Source organism: Prinia subflava, chromosome 12, assembly GCF_021018805.1.
Source record: "Prinia subflava isolate CZ2003 ecotype Zambia chromosome 12, Cam_Psub_1.2, whole genome shotgun sequence".
Lineage (NCBI taxonomy): Eukaryota > Metazoa > Chordata > Aves > Passeriformes > Cisticolidae > Prinia > Prinia subflava.
The window spans coordinates 5,930,506-5,950,165 of NC_086258.1; the positions used below are offsets into that span (position 1 = coordinate 5,930,506).

At 52.1% G+C, this 19,660-nt stretch overlaps 1 protein-coding gene across 1 annotated transcript in view; it reads left to right on the forward strand.

The window, feature by feature from the left end:
- The window catches only part of PTPA (protein phosphatase 2 phosphatase activator), a 23,959-nt gene extending 11,156 nt beyond the window's left edge, over positions 1 to 12,803 (forward strand). Inside the window, exons 7-10 of the mRNA XM_063409995.1 lie at positions 29 to 153; positions 668 to 768; positions 5,149 to 5,256; positions 10,208 to 12,803. Of these exons, the coding sequence (XP_063266065.1) occupies positions 29 to 153; positions 668 to 768; positions 5,149 to 5,256; positions 10,208 to 10,282 (409 nt within the window). The 3' untranslated portion in view covers positions 10,283 to 12,803. The remainder of the gene's footprint in view (positions 1 to 28; positions 154 to 667; positions 769 to 5,148; positions 5,257 to 10,207) is intronic.
- The last annotated feature ends 6,857 nt before the right edge of the window (positions 12,804 to 19,660 follow it).

Sequence of the window (19,660 nt, forward strand, 5' to 3'; positions counted from 1 at the left end):
CAACCCTTCCTGTTCTCTTTGGTCTCAGGTACCTGGAAGTGATGCGAAAACTGCAGAAAACCTACAGGATGGAGCCTGCTGGCAGCCAGGGCGTGTGGGGCTTGGATGACTTCCAGTTCCTGCCTTTCATATGGGGCAGTTCTCAGCTGATAGGTACTAATAAAAATCTTCTTATGTCCCAGGTTACCCTCTGCCCCATTTGTCTAGGTTCTGAAGATGGTGGGACTTGGGGCTGACTTTTAAATTCAAAAATGTCAGATTTTTGTGTAATACAGCAGGAGAGTTTGGGGCTTGATTTTTTTTTTTTTTTTTAATTTTTAATTTTTTATTTTTTATTTTTTTTTACCTCAGCTTTCCAAATAAAGCTGGTTGGGAGATGGAAGGCTTCCCTGTATAGTACTTCTGTCTTTATTGCAATCATTGCTGTGAAGCTTTTCAAAAGGAGAGTCTTGGGTTTGGTGCTAAAAAATGTAATTTCTGCTCTGGGGAGTTTTGTCCCTGCAGAGGGAGAGATGAGATAGAAGGGAGCAACTCTGTTCCTCCTTTTAAAGAGCTCTGATGGGAGGGTTGTACTTCTGGGTGAGGGGCAGCACACCACCTGGTTGAGCTTGGTCTCAGGAGGGGATTGCCATACAGGTTAATTCCTGTTGTCTCTCACTCTTTTTAGACCATCCAAGTCTGGAGCCTCGGCACTTTGTTGATGAGAAGGTGGTAAATGAAAACCATAAGGACTTCATGTTCCTGGAGTGCATCCTCTTCATTACAGAGGTGAGGAATGGAAGGTTTGTCCCACAGGGACATTCTCTTGACATCAGATACTTGGCTCTGGCAGTGGTTTTCTCCTCCTCCTTTGCCTGTTTGTTTGCTCTCATGGAACAGTGCAGATGAACCATTGTTGCATGGCTGAGGTGTTCTCCTTGAATGAGCTGAGACAGGGATGTTGAGAAGAAAGTGTAATTAAGCTGGATGGGCTGTGGGTTGTAGTTGAAGGGAGCTGTAGCAAGTGCAAACAAAAAACTGTGGATCATCACTTGGATCAGTCAGTGGGAGGCTGGATGGAGAAGACTGGTTCCTGTAGATACACTAGGAAGATGAAGTAGGAGCTGTGAAATGACTGGGCTTGCCAAGACAGCCTCCCTTCCCTGCAGCCCTTGGGTGCTGCCTGGCAGCCCTGGGCCTCCCCTTGCTTAGGGCAGGCTCCTAAACCTCTGTGCTGCTCTGTCTCCTCCAGATTCTACCAAAAGAGTTGCCCAATAAATGCACCTTATTTGTAGCTGACCTCGAGCAGAGGCAGTGCTCTCAGGACCCTTTGGAGAGGGGTGGGTGATCCTCAGCTTGCTGGCAGCCACGGGCTGTTTCTCAGTGAGGGAGCTCATGGCTGGCTGCCCACTGCATCAGTGGAGGATTTGGCCATGTTTCTCCCAGTTCCCTCACTGCACAGTCTGGACGGGGAGAGCAAGAACTACCCGCTCTGTTGTGGTGAGGGATTTCTTGTCTCTGGCAAGAGGAAGTTGATGGGATTAATTTTGAAGGACAGAGTGCAGTTCTTCCCCTTTGTTCTGTTCACTTTCCCCCTTCCTCGCCTCTCTAATTTAGTGATTAGATGAGAAGGGAGGTTACAGACTATGAACTTAGCCTTTCATGTAGGAAATCTTCATAGGAGCCTTTGGCCCAAACCCCAGGAGGTGCTGTGTCAAGTCCTGCTAAATCTCGTAGGGTTTGTTGGTATTTAGCACCTCACAGGGTTTAACCCTTAATGCCAAGATAAATCATACCATGGGTAATAAAGAGGTGCTGGTGGAAGAGATCAAGATGAGGACAGGAAATCAGGAGCCAAGATGGTCAGAGATTTATTTTAGTTTAGGCCTCTGTAATATCCAGACAGTGCACTGACCTGTTAAAAAACATACGTTTCTTGAAATGTGTGTGGAAAATTCTGCAGCACCCATTGACAGGTGAAGTTTAAAATACCCAGCACTATCCTGCTGCTTCAGGTCGCTCTGCTTCTGCCTTCAGAAAGTCAGGCTTTTCAGTAGGCTTTTCAAATAAGTGATTTGAGTTCCTTTTCCGCACATTTGTTGTGAATCGTGGAATTCGGTGTTTCTTCCGAGTTCCCCAGTGCCACCTGGTGGCAAGAAGCCCCCTTGGCCTTCCTGCCGTGAGCTGAAAGGGACGGCAGCAACCTGCATTACCCCATCCGTGGTATATTCAATGCATCTCCATGCCGGTGCTGCTTCATTTTTATAAAGATTTTCTTTTAAAACGTGTTTTTTTTTCTCTCCCAAGAGCCCGGAAAGGCCGTGACTGCCACTAGGGGGGGCGAGGCAGCCTCAGTGCCATCCAAATCCTTTCTCTCCAAAATCAACAACAAAACAAAATAGCAGTAAAAAAAAGATAGAAGGGATTAAAGACTTTAATAAATGAACGATATTATTTTCTTCTGAGCTTGTCATCTGGAAACAGCTCTCCTTTAAAGGTGTTAAACATGTAACAAACACAACAGTCCCCATAGTGGGTCTGGTACATCCTGCTGACTTGGGAGCAGGTTTTGTTTCAGACTACAACTGAGGAAGGTTGTTTTCTGTCAACTGAGAGAATATTCTCTTGAGCAGATACTGTTCTCAGCCCTCAGGTGATGTTTCAGGAATATGAATATACGCTGTTGTGGTGTTTGCCAGCTGTGTATTTAAACCTCAGGCTTTTAAAGCAGCAGCAAGATGATGTCCAGGCTGAACCCACCACGGCATCCTCCTTAGAGGAGCGCCCAGGCACAGCACTGAATCTTGCATGAGCTGGCCTGATGTTGGGAAATGTGCAGGATGGGTTTGGAAATGTGCAGTGGTTCTGGAACAGGGTGAGGTTTGCAGAGCTGGCTGGGACTCGAGCTGTTCCCCTGCTGCTGCCTTTGCCTGCCAAAGGGGTGTGTGTGGTACCTGAAGGTGTGAGGATGAGGGGGTTTGGGAGCATCCCTGTGGTGCCTGACACCCAAGGGCTGTGGGGGACAGTGATGCAGGGCTCTGTGTGTGTGCAGAAGAGGGGAGCTGGGTACACCCCAGCTGTTGTGGGGGATCTGTGCATTTGCCCAGATGCTCCTCTGAGAGCTCAGGGCAGGCAGCAGGAATTTCAGCTTCAATCTGGCTTCTAAATTTGGGAAGGGAGGGCTCGGGTTTCTGCTGGAAGGGAAGGAGCTGACAGGAAAGCACGGCCTCAGCCGTCCCCCTCCCCCCTGCACTGACAGAGGAACCATTTACAAAAGGCCGATTCTCTTGGGAACCGAGAGGCAGGAACGCCACGTCTGTGAGTAATTTCCTGCTCAATATGGCTGCTCTGACTCACTCCGTTCCCCTGGGGTCACTGCGGGACTGCAGCGCGCTCGCCGCCGCTCGCTCTCCCCCCAGCTCTCCCTCTTCGCCCTTTGTGGCTGGAAGGAGATGATTTTTTGTTGTCGTTCCCCTTCTCATCCCTCTTATTTTACCCACCCCAGCTTGAAACCATAGCCAAGCCACCCCTCGCTGGGTGTCCTGGGTGAGGAGGGCCGCAGTGCCAGGCGTGAGCGTGGGGCTGGCCGGCTGTGCCAGCTTGAGCCGGGGAGAGGAGCGCGGTGGTGGCGGCTGATGCCAGCTGTGCCCCCGTGCAGGGCGGTGACGCTGGGGAAGGTTTGGCGTCAAAACTCAGGCAGCCAAACGCCCCGTGTGGGGAGGGGAGGCCCTGCTGGAGCCGCCTGGCGCGGAGCTCCCTGGCAGGCGCTGCTCTGGGTGCCCGCCGGTGCCAAATGCCGGCGCTGGGTAACGCCGGGGAGCGCCGTGCTTTGTGTGCGTGCACGTTTCAGCTCGTGCCCACGAGGGAAGCAGAGGGGACAGGGAGAGGCTCATCTGTCATCCTCCAGCTCATGGGAGCCTCCAAGAGGAAGTGGAGATGCACCTCCTGGCACCAAGCAGAGCTGCAGAGCCGCTTCCCCTGCTGCTCCAGCCCCAAGGCCAGCGGGTTTGAAGCACATCACCCTCCAAGCAGTGGGGTTTTTGGGTCCTCCCACCCTCTCCCTCTCTTTCTTTCTTTCTCTGCTGCAGGCTGGTGTCACACAGGCATTGCAGAAAGGCAGCGGCATTTTCTCAAAGCACGTTGATTGGCCTTGCTTGCTTTTTTAGTGAGCAGAGAGGTTGTTTTGGAGGCGCTTTTCCCACCCTCTCTCCAGGCCTGTGCGTGCACGGAGGGAAGGGGTTAGTTGTTCGAGCCCCAGGTCGGGAATGAGAGTCCAAGAGATTCCTCTCTCCCCACGCTCCTCTTTAGCGTGAGCTTCGGCCTTGTGGTTTCTGATGTCATGGGAACTTCGCTCAGTCAGAGTGGCTGTGTTGTATTTTTCTCCCTGAGGGTCTGTTTTTGTTCATGGAGGAGGAGAGACAACTACCCAGGGAATCTACATGCAACTACCCCTGATTGCAGCTTCCCTTCTGCCCTCCCTCCTCCAAAGCTCTCGCCCTGGGAGGAGAAACAGTGGAGTATAAAAAAAAGAAAAACAATTTAAAGCATCTGCTGCAAGCTAGCAGCTCACAGTTCTGGAGCCATTTTGGAGAGCATGTTCCCTCTGCTCCTGCTTCCCCTAGAGCCCTCCTCAGCTAGAGGCAGGTGTGGAGTGGGCTGTGGACACAGAACTGCTGCCAACCTGCACTGCCCTCTGTATTCAGGGAAGGCAGCAACGGTTGTCGCTGCTGCTTGTTGTTGATCTGAATGGGGAATGAGTCATTTTCTTGGAAAGCCCAGCAGTGCTGCACTGGGAGGTTTCTGGGTAGAATAGGAACAGCGTTGAGCCAAGCTCTGCTGGGGGGAGAACAGGACTTATGTGGGGCTTTTTTAATACAGTCATTAAAAGGGAGGTGTGCAGAGGGAGGTCTGATTAGGAAAGCGTGGCAGGAAAAGGCTTAATTTTATCAGGGAAGGAGGGGAGCTGGATTGCCACGGCTTCATGTGATGTGGCCACAGCGGGAGGGAGCACAGAGGGAGGGAGGGAAGAAGCAGTGAGGTGGCTGGTGCGTGGGTCACTGGGCTTGGTGGGAATGTTTGCTTGGAGAGAGTGTGAGCATGAGTCACTGCTGGTGCACGAGCTTCCTGGCTGGCCCGGCTCCCTCAGCCCTGTGCCTGGGTCTCTTTCAGATGAAGACAGGCCCCTTTGCCGAGCACTCCAACCAGCTCTGGAATATCAGCGCCGTGCCCTCCTGGTCCAAGGTCAACCAGGGCCTCATCCGCATGTACAAGGCAGAGGTGAGTGCTGTGGGCAGGGGGAGGCTGCTCGGCCACACTCCTGCTCTCCTCCACAGCCCCCTGGGCCAGCTCTTGTGCTGCTCCAGGTGTGGGGACCCCACCACAGCCATTTGTTACTCCTTGCTGACTGTGGCTTGGGAGCCCTTGGCCATTCAGGTGCTGCTGGCTTGAAGGAAGCTCCTGCCTCGTGTTTGTCCCAAAACCAATCACAAAGTTGCCATTCCTTGCAAACATGACTTTTGCCATGTCTTACCATAGTGCAAGTGGAGATCTCCAAATTAGGGCTAATGCCTTGACCTGCTTGTTCTTCTGGTCCACCACTATTTTACCAGCTAGAGGAGACTTATTTTAAATTACCATCCCATGATTTAAGAGCCCCAAAGCAGGCTGAATGCTTCCTACTCATTTACCCTTCCTACAAACCCCATCCGTGCCCTGTGCCAGCCCAGTGAGACCACAGCCACCTCTCTGGTTTGGCCACCCTCCGCCCACCAGCTCTGCTGGCGTGTCCCCAGGCTTTCCTGGTGAACCCTGACCTGGAGAACTGGGCAGTTTTGGCTCTCCCTTATCTTCCTTCCTGCTCAAACTAACACTGGGCTTGAGGAAGCAGGACAGGAACCGCCACATCTGGGCCTCTGGAGGGAACAGAGTTGGCTCTGCAGGACCCACTGGCTGCACTGAAGCGCTGGAGGAGCGGGGATGGTGCAACCCCCTGCTGGCACCAGGGGGTGGGTGGGGACTGGTGGTGCCTGAAAGGGTTAATCCCACACCCCGCAGTGCTGCTGATGTCAGCCGTGCTCCTGCTGGGAGCTGGACAAGCTCCTGTTGCTGGGACACACAGCTCTGCGGGCAGCTCTGCTCAGGCCCAGCGCACAAAGGGGTTAACTGTGCCGAACGCCGCTCCCTCCCCCAGCCCTTCCTCTGCACTGCACATCCTGTGTTTAGGTTCCAGGCCACATACCTCTCTAATCTGTGAGGTGTCACTCCCAGGCCCGCTGGCTCCTTCCGCCCCCAGCTCAGTTTTCCTCCCAGCCTCCAAAGAGAAGAAGTGGGGCTGGGGGCCGACCCCCTCGCCTGCTGCTCCTGGGAGGGGTGCCCGGGGCTGCTCCTTGGAGAGGGGGCTGTCCCTGGGCTGCAGCTCAGTCACAGGGACTGGAGACACTGCCTGCTGGAAAACCCTGAGCTGGAGGCCAAGCTGTGAGAGCTGAGGGGTGGGAAGGGAAGACCACAGCACTGTGAGTGCCTTTAAAGTGAAACATGAATCTCCTAAAACCTAGAGCTTCAGTGTGGTCCTTCATTTCCTTTGGATCAGTTCGTTCACAAGCTGGGTGCTCCCCTGGCATCCCACATTCCCCAGGATGTTCATGTGGTACCCCACATGCCCTGTGCTGTGGTTGTTACCTGCATGTGGCTGGAGGAGCTTGGCAGTGCTGAGCCCACAGTGCTGTGCTCACTTTCGCTGATGTTCTGGGGCCACCGTGTGCTGGCAGATCTGCCTGTCCCCTGGCTGGAGAAAGCACAGCTCGGGGATTCTCCAGAGACTGGGAGGTTCTTTGGCTCTTCCATGTGCACCCAAGACATGGTCTTTCCTGAAGGCCTTAGTGTGTTTTGAGTAGCTGGTGACTTTCTGTGTGAAAAGGCTGGATCCAGCACTGGTAGGTTTCTAGAAATATCTGAGATGTAGCTGTGTCAAGGGGAGAATGCAAAAACTGCTAGGAAGGGTAATGATACTAATTTAGGCTAAAGTGTAAAAAACATTGAGTCAACCAAAGAGCTTTAAATTTAGGTTTTTTCCTCGAATAATATTTGTAGGTCTTAAAGGACTAATCCTGAAAACATGATCCTTGTGCAATGTTGTCCTCTCTTGCCATGATAGAAGCTGTGTTCATCTGAATAGGCAGAGGAGAGGGTCACTCCTGCTCAGGGGTCCTCAGGGTTCTTTACAGTAGATAGGTTATCTCTTTAGATATAATTTGTTCTGGGGAGTTTTCTACCCTGATGCTGGCTCATCCAGTTCCTGCCTGGCTTGGGAGATGCCAGGGCTGTGGATGTGGACATGGCAGCATGGCTGGGCAGAGCTTTCAGTTATGGTGTGCCTATCCTACACCAACATTTGCAACTGGAGGATCTCTTAGACTGATTTTCTGGGAATGACACAAGGTTAGGAGTCACTTAACCTTTGTCCTTTGCAAACTGAATCTGTCTGGGTGTCTCAGGCCAGGCACAAAGTCACTGCTGGAGATCTTGTCTCTTTTTTGCTGGCTTCCAACATATTTCTGCTCTCTGTGTAGCCTTCACCAGTGCAGCCTTTCTGCAATTAGCCACTGCCAGCATTAGCAGAAGGGAAGTCAGCAACACCCCTCAAGTGCTGACATGGGTCTTTGTCCAGCTCAAGGCAGGCAGTTTCTGTGGCAGAGCCTGGGGTGTGTGATGGCAAAGAGAGGGAAGTTTTGGGGTTGTGGTGTTGCTTTGTCTAACTGGCAAAGTGAGAGCAAGCTTTCAGGTTTTATTTGCTTTCCCCTCCCTTCTCCCTGCCCCTCTCTTCACCCATTGCAATTAGATCAGGTGAAATCAGACACTCAGCTGGAGGCTGGAGCTCTGTAACACACCTGGGGTGGCTGAGCAGCGCTGGGTTGGGTCTGTGCTGGCCAGGACTGGGATTGAGAGGAGGCAGCAGCAGAGGATGGGGTCACTTGCTGAAAACAGAGCAGGAGAAATCCCACTTGGTGGGAGTGGGGCAGCCCCCAGACCTAGTTCATCTAAAAAGCACTCCAAAGGCTTTATCTCTTCTCTGTCTCCTCTGTGGGATGACTTTAAACAGCTGACAGAAAGCTCAGGTGTGTCTGTGTGTCCAGGAGTGTGGTCTGGATCCAGGCACTCCAAGGTGGATGAGCAGTGGACTGAAGACCATGTGTCTTCAACCCTTGTGTGTTTATGAAATCCCAAATGTGTCTATTTATAATATAATGGGTGAAGATGTGTTCTCTTGAAAGTCCACAGGCTTTTCTTGTTCTCTCCATCAAAGGCAAGTGAAGAAGTCGACAGAATAGAGTGTGGTTAAAGCAGCAGCCTTGATGTTTTTCCCCTGAGCCTGCTTTTGAGTCTCCTGACCTTTCCTTCTCTGCAGTCAGTCAGGAAATACTTTCCATTCTAACTAATCTAGTCCCGGTTCCATCTTTAAAGGTTGGACTTGGTGCATGAATCTATTCCCCAAATGAGTCCCAAGCAGACCTTCAGTGTCATCAAGGTGGTGACAAGAAGAAATAAGCCTGAAGTTGAGCTAGAGTTGGGTACAGTTTCATCCACAGCTGATGCAAGGAAGGCCCTGTTGCTTGGTACATCTGATAATCCAGTAAACTTGTGCTAGTCCTTCTGGATAGAGAAGAAGTTTCTCTGCTGGCCTCCTCTTGAGCTGGTGATGTGTTACATGGAATGGATACCCCTTCTCCCTGCTGGTGGTAAAGTCTCTTCATCTGGAGCCCAAACCAGTCTGATTTTCCATGGGAGTCCTTAAAGCTAATTGGGCTGACATTTCTATCTGTCGGCATCTCCAGTGTTCATTTCTCTCTGCTCTCCCCTCATGTCCGTGTTACCCAGCCCTGCTTCCTCTGAGAGTTTGTCTAAGTGGTTGTGTGGAGAGATGGCAGCAGCTCTGAACCTCAGGGAGCTTTGAAGGTGACATGCCCTGATGCTTGCAGGACTTACCTCTCCTTGGTGCCTTGCCATGGAGATTTGTGGTTTTCTGCCTGGCTGTTATTCCCCAGGAGTGGATCCAGCCATGCTGTACTTTCACCACCTCCAGCCTTGTTTGGCTCCATTGTGCTTGGAGCCAGTTGCCTGATGTCTGGCTCCAAAGGGATTACTGTAGGCCTGGGCTTCTGAGCACACATCCTCCTGCTTGCCCCTGAGCAAGCACAAGGGTAGGGTGCCTGTGCCTGAGTCCTGCCTTGGATTGAGAGCTGTCTGCAGCACACAGCTTCCTCCCCTGCCCCTGCTGCAGCGAGTCCAGTTTGGCCCCATGGAGAGCACAAGACTCCTTCCTATGGAGAGTTGTAACCACATCATGGCTGGTGAACAGGCACTGCTGAGCTCTGTGTGACAGAGTTGAGCCTGCTCTGTGCCCTCCATGAGGTTTGGGCAGTTGAGTCTGCAGTGACTCAAAAACCGGAGCTCTGAGTGGCTCTGCAAGTGCTGGCAAACTCTGACGTGGTTATTGACCACAGTGCATGACTTTCCTGCTGTTGGACTGGTGAGTGGAAGGGGCTGTGCCCTTGCAGCCCCGCTCACCCTACACAGAGCCCAGCTGTAGCTGCAGGAAGTAGCTCTGAGCTAATCTGCTTTGTAGTGGATCTGTGTGACTGACCCGTGATCCATTACTCTTCAATGGGAGGTGGGATTTTCAGGGCTGAAGGGTTGTTGGAAATAGGATCATATCTTAAACTATGGCTGCAAAGTCACTGGTGCTTGTCCATCAAAGGCCTGAGAGTCTGGAATGCAGTTTGAGCAGTGTCTTGCAGCTACAGGATGGTTCCTCAGACCCATAGTGTGGGCACTGGCCTGGAGGGGGGAGAGTCTCTCTGCCCTGGGGGTTTCTGCAGTTCTCAGCGTTTGGAGGGTGAAGCTCTTCAAAGACATCAGCTCGAGCAAGGAGAGTGGTGAGGGGGAAAGCTGCTGACACAGACAGACTGCTTCTGCTCATGCTTCAGGCCTCCCCATACTGATTTTCAGTAAGAAAAATACTCTGTCTGAAGGAAAGGGGATGGGGTTTTTAGGTGATACTGGCCTGAGAAGCATGATTGGAATGGGGGGGTGCTGCCATGGGGCTGATCCTCTGAGCTGAGTGGCCCCAAACTTGTTGGCTCCTGACCCTGCAGGCAGGATGCAGCTCAGGCTGTGTGTGTAAGGTGGAAATGTCTCCTGAATTCACCTCTCTTTATCTCCCCTCCTGCAGTGCCTGGAGAAGTTTCCTGTGATCCAGCACTTTAAGTTCGGCAGCCTGCTCCCCATCCAGCCTGTGACATCTTAAGGAGACAGCAGGAGGAGCCGAGGCAGCGGAGGCACAGCACGGCGTTCTTCCTCCTCCCCTCACCCCTCCTCACCACCCAGCCCATCCATTCCTGCACATCCTCATCAGCAACCACAGATCCAAAGCACTCGCTGGCCTGGCACGGGAGATGGGAACCTGGAGCAGCTCCTCCTGCACGTCCTCAGCCTGGGAGGCTCCGCTGTGCCGCGTCCGCGCGACTGCCGGGAGTGGGGACGGCCTTGAGCAGGGGCTGCCCTGCAGCCGAGGCCCTCTGCCTGCTTCCCAGGAGAAAGGGGTGTGGAGGGGAGGAAGGCACGTGTGTGTATGTTGGGCAGTGGTAACTGCAATTTCCCTTTGAATTTCATTGGAGTTTCCTGTTGCTGTTTGCTTTGGGAAACCACTGCGCGGGGCGAGGTGTGAGCCTGCGCGTGTCTGTGTCAGCCAGCTCTGCCTGCACCGGAGGTCTGAAATGGGAAAAGGGAGTTGTAGGGAGTGTCTGTGGATTGTGGAAGCCCAGGGTGGTGTCTCTCCCTTTTTCTGGGTAAGGAAAACGCCCTCCCTCCACCTCTTCTGCAAGGTTTCCTGGGTCTTTCTTTCCGACTAGCACCTCTTCTCATGGGTGAAGCTGGGAACCTTCTGGGCTGCGGGGGTCTGAGCTGGCTCTGGAGCTGGAGACAAGGTCCCTGGAGGGACCCAGCTCTGTGGGAACAGCTATGCAAAGACACTGCTCAGGCTCCCTCTTAACTGGCACAAACCCTGACACATTCACACACATCCATAACTGGGTCCAACCTGCCCTCTGCCCTCCCCGTGCTTTGCTGCCCTGGGGCTGGGCTGGCCTCAGTGGCACAAGGTGACCGTGGTTGCTCCTGCTTGGTCCTAAATTGTAGTGACACCCCCATACCAAAGGGATTTCCCCACGAAGCAGCACGATCCCCAGCTCTTCAAGGGGACCATCCCTGGTGCACAGGCAGCATGAGTGGGCAGCATGCAGCTTCTCATGCATTTATATACTCGCGCTGGAAACAAAAAGCATAAATAGCCCAGGACAGCAGGTTATACCTGGAGAAAGCTCTTTCCCATTGTCCTTCCTTGCTGGTGTTGCAGGGTGACCACACTTGCAGTGCCACCAGCAGCAGTGTGTTGAAGGCAGAAGGTCTGGATCACACCAGCAGCATCACTGGAGGGCAGAAAGGGCTGGTGCTGTTGTTGAGATGAGCTGCCTGTCCACAGGTCGTGACCAGGGTGGTGCACAGCTTTGCAGCTGCAGTGGGGATGTTTGTTCTTGGGGTTCCCAGGCTGGGTGTGGCAGGGACAGAGGTCTGGACTGGGGATCAGGGGCAGCAGGAATCATTCCTCTGGCATTCCTGCAGACCATGAAGGGGCTGCCCCCAGCCAGGCTGCTCAGCTTTTGCTGCTGCACTGCTTTACTGCTGGGGTGGGAGGAGGAAACTTGGTTGTGATTTTTTCTTTTTTAAAATATTTTTTCATTATTTTTAACAGACCTACTCACTCCCTCTTGTAAAGGTTCTTGCAGGCACTCAGGGGAAGGAGAGTAAGAAAAGAGTCTAAGTTCAGAGGTGGCAAAATTTCCACAGAGCTGAAGCAGAGCTGGCACTGTTGCTGTCCTGTCTGCTCTTGGCTTGGCCCTGGGCAGGGGGTGGGGGACAAGAAGCTTTTGACCTGCCTGAAACAACTCTCTAAACTTGTATTTGAAATGAAAATGGAAGACTGGGGTTAAGTCTTATTTTATTCCTAAACGGGATGTGTTCTGTCTTGGCTTTCCAAATGGATCCACTCCTGGAATGTTGCTGGGGATCTGTGTGCTTGCTGGGACTTGATGAGTCCATCTTCAGTGGAGCAGCCTGTGCCTGGAGCAGAGACTCACGGTGTCTTCACCTGTGTCCCCTCACGTTGCTCTGTCTTTTGGCAAGTGTCCCCATGCTTTAAATGACTGTGCAGCATCTGGCCAGCAATGGCTGAGCAGAAGCCTCTGGTTTTCTTTATCTGCCCAAGGGTCGGCAAAACATCTCTCCAGGTCATCTTGTGGAAATGGGACTTCCATGCAAAAGGATGGGTGGAAATTTTGACATTGATGCATGGGAGGGACTCCAGGAATGTGGAGTACAGCACCAAAAAAAGAGTGGAGAGGTGCTTCCTTCCCCTGCAGCTGCATCGTTGCTCCCTGGGACAGTGTCCCTGGGCTTGGGACCTGCGGAGGCGGTGGGAGGAGGCTCACGCACAGCTCTGTGGTTGTTGCTTGCCTGAGTCTGCACATCTGTCCTGCTGGGGGTTTTGGGATGTCAAGCAGCTAATTCTCGTTTGAGTCTTACCAGCCCGCTTGGGATGTGCCCCCGTCACGTGGCAGCCACTTGCTTTGCCTCCCTCCTGCTCCCAGTGACATCCCCCATGGGCTCAGCTCCTGCCCACGCCGTGGCAGCACCCAGGGCTGTCTGTGTCCAAAGCAGCACTTCCCACCTCCCCTGTGTTGTAGGTTTAATTAAAGTTTCTGTGTTTTGCACTGGTGACTGTGTTGGTCTCTCTCGGACTGGGTTTGCTCCTGCTTTGGGAGCAGAGCCAGCCAAGCCAGCGGCCGCAGCCCTCGGCACAGGGAACAGGCCTTGCCACGTCGGTGGTTGACCTCGTGCTTGCACTAAAATTGATTCATTATTTAACTGCATGATCAACTACATCCGGTCTGTCTTTGTGTCCTTACAAGGTGTCTTTCTGTTGTATTGTATGGTTTATTTATTAACTTTTTTGCTGTATCCATCCCCCATCCCATCTGGCATTTGGCAGGTGGGTGATGTGCAAAGCCTGATCCCAGGCCAGCAAACACCTCTTGAAGATCAGAGACTCTCATAACCAAAGGATGTTTGAGCCTTGTTTCTGAGGCAGGGTGAGAACTGGAAGCTTTTTCTTCAGATGTTTTTCCTGTCCTGCTGTAGGAGCTGACTCAGGACTTGCAGCATCAGTGTAGTTCAGCAGCTTTGTTGGACTTAGAACAGACCTGGATTAAATTAAGCCTGGACCTTCTCACGAGTGGTTGGAGGTAGCGTAGCTGTGCTTAGCAAATGCTCCTTGTGTCTGGGTTACATCTTCTCCATCAACACAGGCCAACTGTGTGAGCGCGTGTTGCTAAAAGCAGCAGCAGTGTGGAGGGGTGGATGGTGAGCAGAAATGTCATCTTGGATCACAAGTGTTGTCTTTGAAGGCACTTGAATTTGTCTTGAACGTGTCCCTCGGCGAACATGACGCGCAGTGAAGGGGAAGCAGACGTAGCGTGGGTTTCTGGCCATCTTCCCCCTCAGCCCACTGACCAAGCCATTTTTAAAAAAAATTCAGTTTTCAGAGCTGGATCTTTGGGGCTGCCATTCGTAGGTCAGTTCATGTTGCTGTTTAACAGATGTTACCTCTGCACAGGGTGTGTTTTGTGGATCACAGTCAGCCTTGCCCTGTCTCTTCCTTCACAGCCTTCCTTTGTAAGTGATCGCTCCTGGCAGCCAGTGATGAAGTAAGAGTTGAGTGAAGCATCATGTGGAGATAGAAGTAACAGAACAAAAAAATAGAACTACTTGATATCATTGTTTCTGTATTAACTTGTCCCCGGTGCGTGGCTCAGCTCCACCATGCACTGCTGAGATCCTGTGAGTGGACAAACAAAGCAGCCCCCACAGCAGGACCTGCAAAATCTGAGCAGGCACTTCCAATGAAGATGCATTTTGTACCCCAAGGACGTGGTGCTGAACCACACAAGAGCCCTGGACTCTGCACTGTGTCCCTGCTACTGCACTGGCTTCCTGAGAGAGGGAAGGAGGCAGAAATGGCTTGGAGGAGGTGAAACTGGTTGTTAATGCTAACTGCTAAAATACCCTGAACTCTCCTGCTGCCAATGTGCTGGTGGAAACCTTGTACACTTGAGAAGCTCACTAGAATCTCCTTGCTGCTTCAACAAGGACTCTCCTGGCTCAGATGTGGAATTTAACAGGGCTTTTGGAGATCATTTCATGCTCTAATAGCCAAGAGAAGATATCTTCATCCTTTAACTTTGCTTCCCCTTCGGTGGATGAGCACTCTTGCCATTGACATTGGAGAAACTCCTCGAACATCCTGGAGACACACAGGGTCTTGTAAAATTGTGCCAAACTTCAAACTAGGATGAGCCAAATTAAAAAAGGCCACATTCAGCGAGGGCTGAACTGTGACAGGCATCATCAGCTTGGAGATAGTCTTGTTCTGAGGAGCACAGGGCTGTGAGCAGGTTTTGGAGGTTAGAAAGGGCCTTTCAGGGGGTGGAGTGGTTGCTTCTGCTTGCTATAAAAAGCCTGGGCTTGGGAATGTCTACATGGGCCGGCTCTACACAGGGCATTAATGCAGTTGTCGCTAAAATTGGAACGAGTCCCTCCCCATGTTCCCAGTTGCAACTGTAACACAGATAATAAATAACATCGAAATCCCACATTAGAAATTTGGCTCCTTAATGCTTGGTATGGTCACACCCATGGAAACAAAAAATGCCCAGGAGGGAGTCCTGTAGGAGTGGCACTGCAGGGCCCTACCTAACGGGCACTGAGATGTGGGGTTAAATCCTCCTGAATACATCATCCTTCCTTTTAGATAGTAGATTAATGTTTTGCTGACCCTATAAATGGAGGGAGAGAAAGCAGGGGATCAGTTCTTTATTTCTTGTCCCGTGTTTTAAGGCACCTGGCAGAGATAAACCCAAGCAGACTGCACTGCACAAACCAAGGTACCCTGATTTTCCATTTGGGAATGAATGCCTCCCAGTTTTATGTGTGAAAATGAGGGGGGGTTTGTGATGCTGGACACCAGCACCATGCTCCAACAGCTGTTGGGTGGACACAGCACCTTGGGCTTCAAGTGCTGATGCTGCTAAAGGATATCTGTGTTGTACTATGGCTAAAAGAGCAAAGTATGACAATATTCCTAAGAGTTTGTGTCCTACGATGATACAAACTAGAGAAATTACTGGTGTGGTTAGAAATTCCAGCTAGATTGTAAGATATGGGAGTATATTGTTGATAATTATCAAGTACTTGGTGATCACTGGAAGTGACTGCTCTGCAAAGGGCCTCACTTTTCCATGTTTAGAGCATATACCTTTAAAAATATTAGTTTAGGTATTACATACCCCCTTTGAAAAAATTCCCTTGTAGGCGAGAATAAAACTTACAAAAAGGCTGTTACAGAGATCATCAACTCTCTATTAGATAGCTTGGAATATGCTCCACTAGCACCAGAGTTTAGTCTTCTCCAAATTACTGTAGAGGATTTGACTGTATCTTGCTGATCCATCCACATTTTAATTTCCTCTGCACAGATACATATTGCAGGATGCTGGAAATCCCCAAGCCCACTGGAGCTGCAAGACTGGATGTTTCATCCTGTAACACCAATAAAATGTTAATGCATACTAATAGCAACAGCAAAGGGGTTTATGGAGCGAGCTTGGAAGTATTTTATAATTGGTAGGGTATCTGTGTCACAGAGAATTTGGGGTTAGAGTCATCAAGTATTGCACTTTGTCAACACAGGAAAAGAAAACCCCTCAAATATACCTCAAACCTACTAATTTTTATAATTGAAGGGAAAAGATGGGAGAGGAATCCCTGGGGAGAGAGTCAAACATAAATTTCACATATATGAGAGAGCTGCCACTGGTCGGGATGGATTTGGGATCTGTGTTCAGTTGCCTGCTCTACCTGGAGCCCCGCTGTGACCTCACCTGAGGACACTGCCTCCCTTTCCCACTGAGACCAAGGATAAAAACACCACCCTGCTGTACAAACCCAGTGAATCTGGGCATGGAGGGACATAAATACAGCAGTAAGATGAAATCCAGGGAGCTGACCATGGGTTGGCTTACAGCAGCTCGCTGTGTGTCCTCTCTGCCCAGCCTGAGGTCCTGTTTACTGCAACCTGTGGTACCAAAACAAGGGAAATTTGTAACTGGGGTCAGAGGGACCGGATTTCTTCCCTCTTGCAGAGTTTCTATCTGCCAGTCTTTGGTTGCACCCCTTATCCTGCCTATTCCAAACCCATGTCTGGGTGCTCTGGTCACTGCCTGTTGTGGTGAGGAGCATGGGATAAAGAAAGGAGATCACACCGTGTCCAGAGCACGGCGTGGGAATCGCTGATCCGCCCTGGCTGGCATTTGGCTCCCTTCTCTTCCCACCAGACTGAAGCACGAGGTCTACGTGGTCCATGGGCAGAAGGGGAAGAGGCTGGATGGCCACAGTGCTGCTTGTTATAGCAGTTGTGCTCCAAAACCCAAGGATTTTCCCGAGTTAACAGATCCTGAACTCAGGAATGAGCCAGAGGCACTGCCTGACCCCGCAGGCACCAGTGGGGCCGAGTGAAGGAGCTCTGGATGTGTAAGCGCTCCTGAAACAACCTAAGGCTGAGTTAATCCAGTGGTAGCTCCCGGGGGAGAAACTCAGGCACAGTCCTCCCCCTCATCTGTCTGTGACTGAGCCAAGGGCACAGCACCATGGAGCCTGGCGTTTCCATGGGCTCACGGGGCTTTTCAGCTGTCCTTGCCTTGTGGTGCATATGGGATGGAAGAGCCGGGATGCTCGTGGTGCTGTCGTGACAACAAGCAGGGGGGACAGGGGTGATGGAAGAGAGCACACAGAGCCTGGATATGGGGGTTCTCCTCTGGCCTGAGCATTCCCCAGACACCCTGGGTTCTGCTTTACCCCTGTGCAGGGTCATCCCGCATCCCAACCCCAGTCCTGCTGTGTGCAGAGCTCTCCCTTGCCTCTCCCCAGCACGGGGCTGCTGAAGGTGCAGCCTGTCCCTTTGCACGTATTTGGGGCTGGTGTTTGCTCCCCAGCACCAAAGCAAACAGAAGGGTGAGCTGCTGGAATGCCCAGCCCTGAGCTGGGGGGAGTTCATGGGAATATCTCCGAATCCTGAGCACTCTGCCAGGCAGGCAGCACCGGGCTGTGCTGGCAGCCGTGAGAAGAGGAGGAGGAGGAGGAGGAGGAGGAGGAGGAGGAGGAGGAGGAGTGGGCATGGGCAATGGTTGGTGTTTTGTTCATCCTCACCAGGGAGAAGAGGAGAAACAAAAGCAGGAGCAGCGCGGGGCACTTGGGCTGGCTGGGCGAGGAGGAGACAAAAATAATTGTGCAGAATTTCATCGGGGAGCTGGAAAAAGGGTGATTTTGTGAACAAACAGTCACCTCCCAGCACAGAACTTCCCAGTCTCCAATTTCAAAATTCCATTCACATCAACATCCACTTTCATGTTGCAAAACCTGGGGAAAAAGGGAGGGAAAAGAAATGCAGCTTCACACATTTCAATGCAAAAGTCTCATTTTGGTGAGGAAAAGAGGGAGAAAGCACTGCTTTGGGGGTTCTTTATTAGAAATGGAGCTCCCAGAATGGAAGTGTAACATAATCAGGGCCCTGAGGCAGATGGGGTTTGCCCCAAAGCTGCTTGTGTCTGTTGGGGCTGAGCCCAGTGGGGTCATGAAGTGGCTGCTGGAGTTTCCCACATGTGAAAGGGGGGAGCAGGGGCACGGTGCAGATGCTGTGCTCTGGCACGTAGGAGTCCTCATGAATTTGGGACAACAGGTATGGGGGGAAAACACATGGATCCAGCCCAATGGGGGACTTGCCAGCCAGGCAAGAAGGGGCAGCTTCAGTCCCAGAAAAGGGAGGAGGATTGCAGGGAGCAAGAAGGGTCCACAGCAGCATCAGGGATGTGGGAGTTTCCTTGGGAAAACCCTTTCCTCTCCTCTGTGCAGAAGCACAGATGGGGTTAAGGCTCTGTGTCATCCCCTGCAGGTGTGGGACAGGTGATTCTGCTCAGCTGGACCAGCCATGGGGCCAGGAGTGAGGATAAGAGCAGCCTTTGGTGGGAGTTTCTCTGCTCTGTGCTCCTTTATAAGACATGGAGTCAGTGTTTTCCCTGAGGAAAGGAGCCAGGGTAGCTCTGCCTGGGCTGTGTCTCTGGGCTTGGCCATCTCCACTCCATGCCAACCTCCGTGTGCTGTTTGGCATTGGCCGAGATCTTGGATGAAGCTCCTGCCTGCCTGGCATAGAAATCCCAGAGAGAGACTCTACTGGAAATGTCTTTTGCCCTGAGGAGCAGCTGGAGAAGCCCTCAGCCCCCAAGGATCTCGGTCAGCAGTGCTGCAAAGCAGTTCCAGGTCCCTCTGCAGGTGACCAGGACCATCACAGCCCCTCCCTCAGGAGCAGCAGTGACACCAGAGGAGCCAGTGCCTGGGGGAGCAGGTGATCCCACCCCTGGCTCATGGATTTTGCTTGGCTGAGCTGAGTAAGTCTCAGTGTGGAGCAGTTAGCAGCTGGTTTTCCCCATTCCCCAGCCTGTGGGGGCAGCAGGTCCCTCCCTGCAGACCCCTCATTGTGTTCCTCTGATGGAAAGGTGGCTGAGGGCGTCTCTGCACCCCAACTTTGCTGCAGAGCTCTGCCCAGCTTGTGTCCCTGGGGTGCCAGTAACCCCCTAAATCATTTAGCATCTGTGTCTTCTGAATGCTGAGGGAGGTTTTGCTTCTCCTGCTGTACAACCAAGCTCCTCGTGCGTCGATGGTGGTGGCAGAGTGTTGCTGAGATGGCTGCTCTGTGCTTAGTGGCTGCTGCTTCGGTGAAAAGTGCTTTTTACTCTGATTTTCCTATTGTGCTGTTTTTGCTGTTTGATGTGGGGGACAGCAGCTTCTGCCACACAACAGCCTCCCCCTAACTTTCCCACCGCACGCTGGTAAATCCAGGGCAGGCTTAACTCAAGGAGCAACATTAATCATCAGATCTATAGGCAGGATATAGAAAGGCCAAGTGTGAATAATTACTGCTCAGGTGCTAATCACCCAGGCCCAGACCAAACCCAACACATTAAACAGACTGCTAACAGCAATGGCCTCTCCACCACGTACTGGGTCCCCCATTGCTCTCCTACTGCTCTCTCTGCAGGGGACTCCTACAAACATCTGCTAGCACGTGCAGATCCCAAAATATTCCTCTGCTCATTCGTGTTTAAGCTGGGTAGATGAGATGGGAGGGATCTGCCTCAAAATCAACAGATGGAAGGAAGGACAGATAGGTCCAGAGGGGTTCTGCAGAGCACAGAGTTGCTCTTCTGAGGATGGGCTGCTGGGACTGGAGATGGGCTTGTTCTTGGCACTTGTGGTTTAGGAGGACATGGAGCTGCTCCAGCTGTGAGTCAGCACCTGGGAATTGGTGCTTGGCTCCTGGTGTGAGGGTGGGTTTTCCTTGGGTAGGTGCCCAACCTCTCCCTGGGAGCTGGGGGTGAGCTGGGCTGGCAGTATGGGAGAGGAGAGGGTCAGTTCTCCATTGCTGTGTCCATCCTTGTTCCTCCTGGTGCAGACAGACCTG